The sequence below is a fragment of the Nestor notabilis genome, unplaced genomic scaffold (assembly GCF_000696875.1).
Source record: "Nestor notabilis isolate BGI_N333 unplaced genomic scaffold, ASM69687v1 scaffold16315, whole genome shotgun sequence".
Lineage (NCBI taxonomy): Eukaryota > Metazoa > Chordata > Aves > Psittaciformes > Psittacidae > Nestor > Nestor notabilis.
Genome location: NW_009929055.1, coordinates 10,620 through 14,486, shown reverse-complemented (window position 1 = coordinate 14,486; position 3,867 = coordinate 10,620). Strand labels below are relative to the sequence as shown.

At 38.6% G+C, this 3,867-nt stretch overlaps 1 protein-coding gene across 1 annotated transcript in view; it reads right to left on the bottom strand.

Annotated features, from left to right (window-relative positions):
• LOC104405964 (VPS10 domain-containing receptor SorCS1-like) overlaps positions 1 to 3,541 on the bottom strand; it is a gene marked incomplete at its 5' end in the record, with an annotated part of 44,749 nt that extends 41,208 nt beyond the window's left edge. Inside the window, one exon of the mRNA XM_010014816.1 lies at positions 3,477 to 3,541. Coding sequence (XP_010013118.1) covers positions 3,477 to 3,541 — 65 coding nt within the window. The remainder of the gene's footprint in view (positions 1 to 3,476) is intronic.
• Between the last annotated feature and the right edge of the window lie 326 nt (positions 3,542 to 3,867).

Here is a 3,867-nt window from a genome sequence, read left to right as displayed (position 1 = left end):
CCTGCTGACTTTGCTGGCTTGCCTTTGATTCTGCTCCAAAATCAAAGTGGAACACCAGGAACACCCAAGTGTACAAATGGAAATGTAAGATAAGATTCATGTGAACCTCTTCCAACCAGAAAAATCAGTTTTACCACTGTGTTGTCAGCCCCAGCTTGATGCAGATTGAGCCTGAAGCCTTTAAAAATAAAATAAAATAAAAAAAAATCACATTTAAGAAGATAAAATTTGCCTGGTACTCTCCAAAATTGCACAGCAGGATAAAAACATAAATGGCAATGTTTAGCCCTGCAAATTTATCTCCATCAGTCCAACCAAATTGCAGAGTCTGTACTCATTTTGTTCATTATTACTTGCACCCTAGTTTGATGAGACACACTATGTGCAGAAGGAATCCAGAGCTTTCTTGATCCTAAGGAAAAAAAATATAGAAGTGAGAATATATGCTCAGGTAAAACATTGTTAGCTAGATCCTCAGCAGGTGTAAATCAACATGCCACTGAAGTTATACTGATTTATGCCTGGTAAGACACTCCTACTTTGGGCCTTGTAAAGCTTTTACATTATGTATATAAACACAATAAATAAAATGCACAGACAGATCATAATCATGGAGCAGAGATAGCGAGTTATTGGTTTTCTAGCAGGGAAAGCCCAATACTAAGGTTGTTGTTAATAGATGTTCTCAAACAATCCTGCCAGGCAGATGGGCTAACATTGTATTCTGCTGACATTTCTACTTCTTCTCACCTAAAGCTGCAGTTGTACTACTCAGCTTCTGTTGGAAAAGATACCAGCACAAGAATGAGGTGGTTTTTCTTATTTGTACTGAGTTCAGCAGTTTTTTGCTTAGCTTTTATATTTCCACTTCAGGATCTTTTATTGTATTGTACAGATTGTGTGGTTGTTTCCACATCTTTCCCCTTTCTTCTCTTCTTTCTCCCTGCCTTGTTTTGGTAAGTCTACCTGCTCAAATTTAATCCCTTTATTGGATTTTTACACTTGGTTAACTCTCAAAAGAGATATTCCAAACAAAGTATAAATAAGTAAATGCAAGAAGAGTAAGAAAAAAAACCCAAAAAACATAACAAACCCAAAACAACCCAACCCTAAACCAAAAAACAGCACAAAAAACCCCCACAAACAATTATTTACCAATTGCCTTCAGCTTGATAAAAAAGTATCTTTCTCACTTCAGCACACTTCGGCCCATCACCCCAATGGCAGCCACACACCTTCGTTCCAGAGGAGAAACGTTTGTTCATCTATTGGAGGGTCATGATTACTTCATCCAGGAAAAGGAAACTGATTTAGTTCTTAGAAGAAGGCTGTATACAGACCTGTATACATGAAGTTGGTCATGGTAACTAGAGTAATGGACTATATGCACACTCTTAGCCTCTTTCTCAAAATCCTGTGACCTGCAGTGCTACCAAATGTCTTCTGGCAAAAAATGCTATGCTATGTTCCAAGGTTACTACTTCCAGCTACCCACCATAGTCCTCTGCCAGAGACCAATGCTTCCTGGAAAAATGGGCAAAACAGAGCATGCACTTACTGAAAATCCAACACACTTTCTTATATCGCCAATACGCTGAACTGGAGACCTTCTGACTCATGAGAAGTTGTTTCAGCTCAATAAGTGATTTGCAAGAGGGGTCACACTGGCTGAAGGTTTGACACCACTGCTATATTTACGTCAGTAGATCTGGCACTGCCTCATTGACAGAAAAACCTCAGCTGTGCTGCCTCACAACTAAGCCAATATAAGTGCACAGAATCAGTTACTAGAGCTCAATTAATAAGCAATAATTAACTCCGTAATTCTTTAATAACATGCCCGACTCCTCGATGAGGCCAGTTTCATCTACCTGTTTTTTGGTTTCCACCTTAAAAGCTGTCATAAATCTTACTAATTTGTTAAGCAGGTGAGAAGTCTTCTGCAGAAATGTGCAACAGCTGTGCAAAATGTTCTTACTACAGCCTAAGAACTCGAACAAGACCATTCAAGGCATTTGGAGCATAGCACTTTCTGTGCCCACTGAAAGCTGAACACCCCTCAAAAGCATCACCAGAATATAGATCCTTAAACACCAGCTGTAGTGCCTTATCTCAATTACCTCAAATTCTTAATGCCTTAAACCAGTAATATCTTGTGCTGAAATACAGAGTCCTGTTGGAATATTTCATTCTCATTTAGCATGTCCAGAAAAAGCCCCATGTTCTCAGCCTTGCTGCCGTGTCCAGGTAAGTGAATTTGACAGGAGAAATACTAATAATCAGAGATCATAAATGATAAGAAATAGTTAATACATTCTTTCAATTCCACCAATCTTACGTATCTTGAAATGGAAAGACCTTTTAAACTTCATGGTTTCTATCGCAACTATTTCTTGTCAAAATTCATCTTCCAAATTCTCTTTTATGCTAAATTTCAGTTAGCTAAAAAGCAGGTTACCTTACAGTTACCTTTTCAGTCAGTTTCCAGTGACAAAATACACATTTTAAGTAACACCACTGCATTTGGGGGTACAATTCAAGGGAGAATTTTATCAGTTTTAAAGGAATTAATTAACTGCATCATATGCAGTTAATTATCATATATTGCAAATAGTAAATATCTGCTTGTTCTGTTGCAGCAACACTGCCACTTACAGAGGAAACAATATGGAATTACAACAAGATCTATAGCAGCCAGACTTTTGGTGTGATGCATTCCTGAGGCAATTCAGTGTTGTGGAAAGAAATCCATGGAGGAAGATCTGCAAAAGCAGTGGAGCTCAAAGATAAACCTTGAGGAGGCATGGGTGGGAGGAGAAAAGGCCAGTGGGTAGCTTAGGGTGCCTGAGAGAATTTACAGCCAATTAAGAGAATATTTTGGATTTGCAGGTAAAATAATGTTCCTGGAATGGAGAAAAACATCTCAAGAGGCAAAGCAAGGAGGGAGAGGAGCTGATGAAAGTGAAGGACAATGACAGGAAAAGCAACAACAGTAAGGAATATACTTAAGCTGATCATTAAAAGGTTTCTAAAGTGAGATAAATGATGTTTTTTCAAAGGTAGTACCTAAGGCAAAGTATCCCTGGTCTGTTAAAACTGTAAAGCTATGAACAAGGTGATATTATGCATTGTGTGAAACAACAGCAGCTAGACTCTGTGACCCATGAACACAATACCATGTTCCTATGAAAAAAATCACATAGGAAGAAAGAATAGTGCTGTACACGCTACTGCCAATTACTGCTTATCATCTGTTCTTCCTTACTATGTTCTCAGCTCCTTTCACAGCCTGTCCCAGCTTTTTGCCTTGCTGGAAAAGCTTCTCTTCTGGCAGACCTGCCCTGAATCAGCTAAACCCCTCATATTAAATGAGTGAATCACTAAATAGAAGCCATATTTCTATCATGATATGGAATGGGTACAAGAATATAAAGGCAGTCCAGAATATGGCAATATTTGAAAGGTGGTATACTTACGACCATCTACTGTCTTTGCCTCCAGGTGCACGAGATCAGGCTCTCTACCAGACCCCATCATAGACCTGTAAAAGACAAATTGATACAAAGGCATTAAAAACAACAAATATCATGAATGTCTGAGGTATTAATTCCATAGGAGGTCCTGTTTAGCTGGACCTAAACTCAAACTCACAATTAAGAGCTGATCATGTTGAAAGCATTTTGGAGATTTCCCTAAGAAAAACTTGAAAATTTGAAAGAACAACTACCGTTTTATTGAGTCAATGCCATTGTACTGATGAGTTCTTTATTTCTGACCCCTGTACTTCACTTATTTCTGCCTGGAAACTTGTTTCTGTTCTTGGTGCCTGACATTCTGATGTGTCTCCTGGTTTGGCCAGAAGGATGC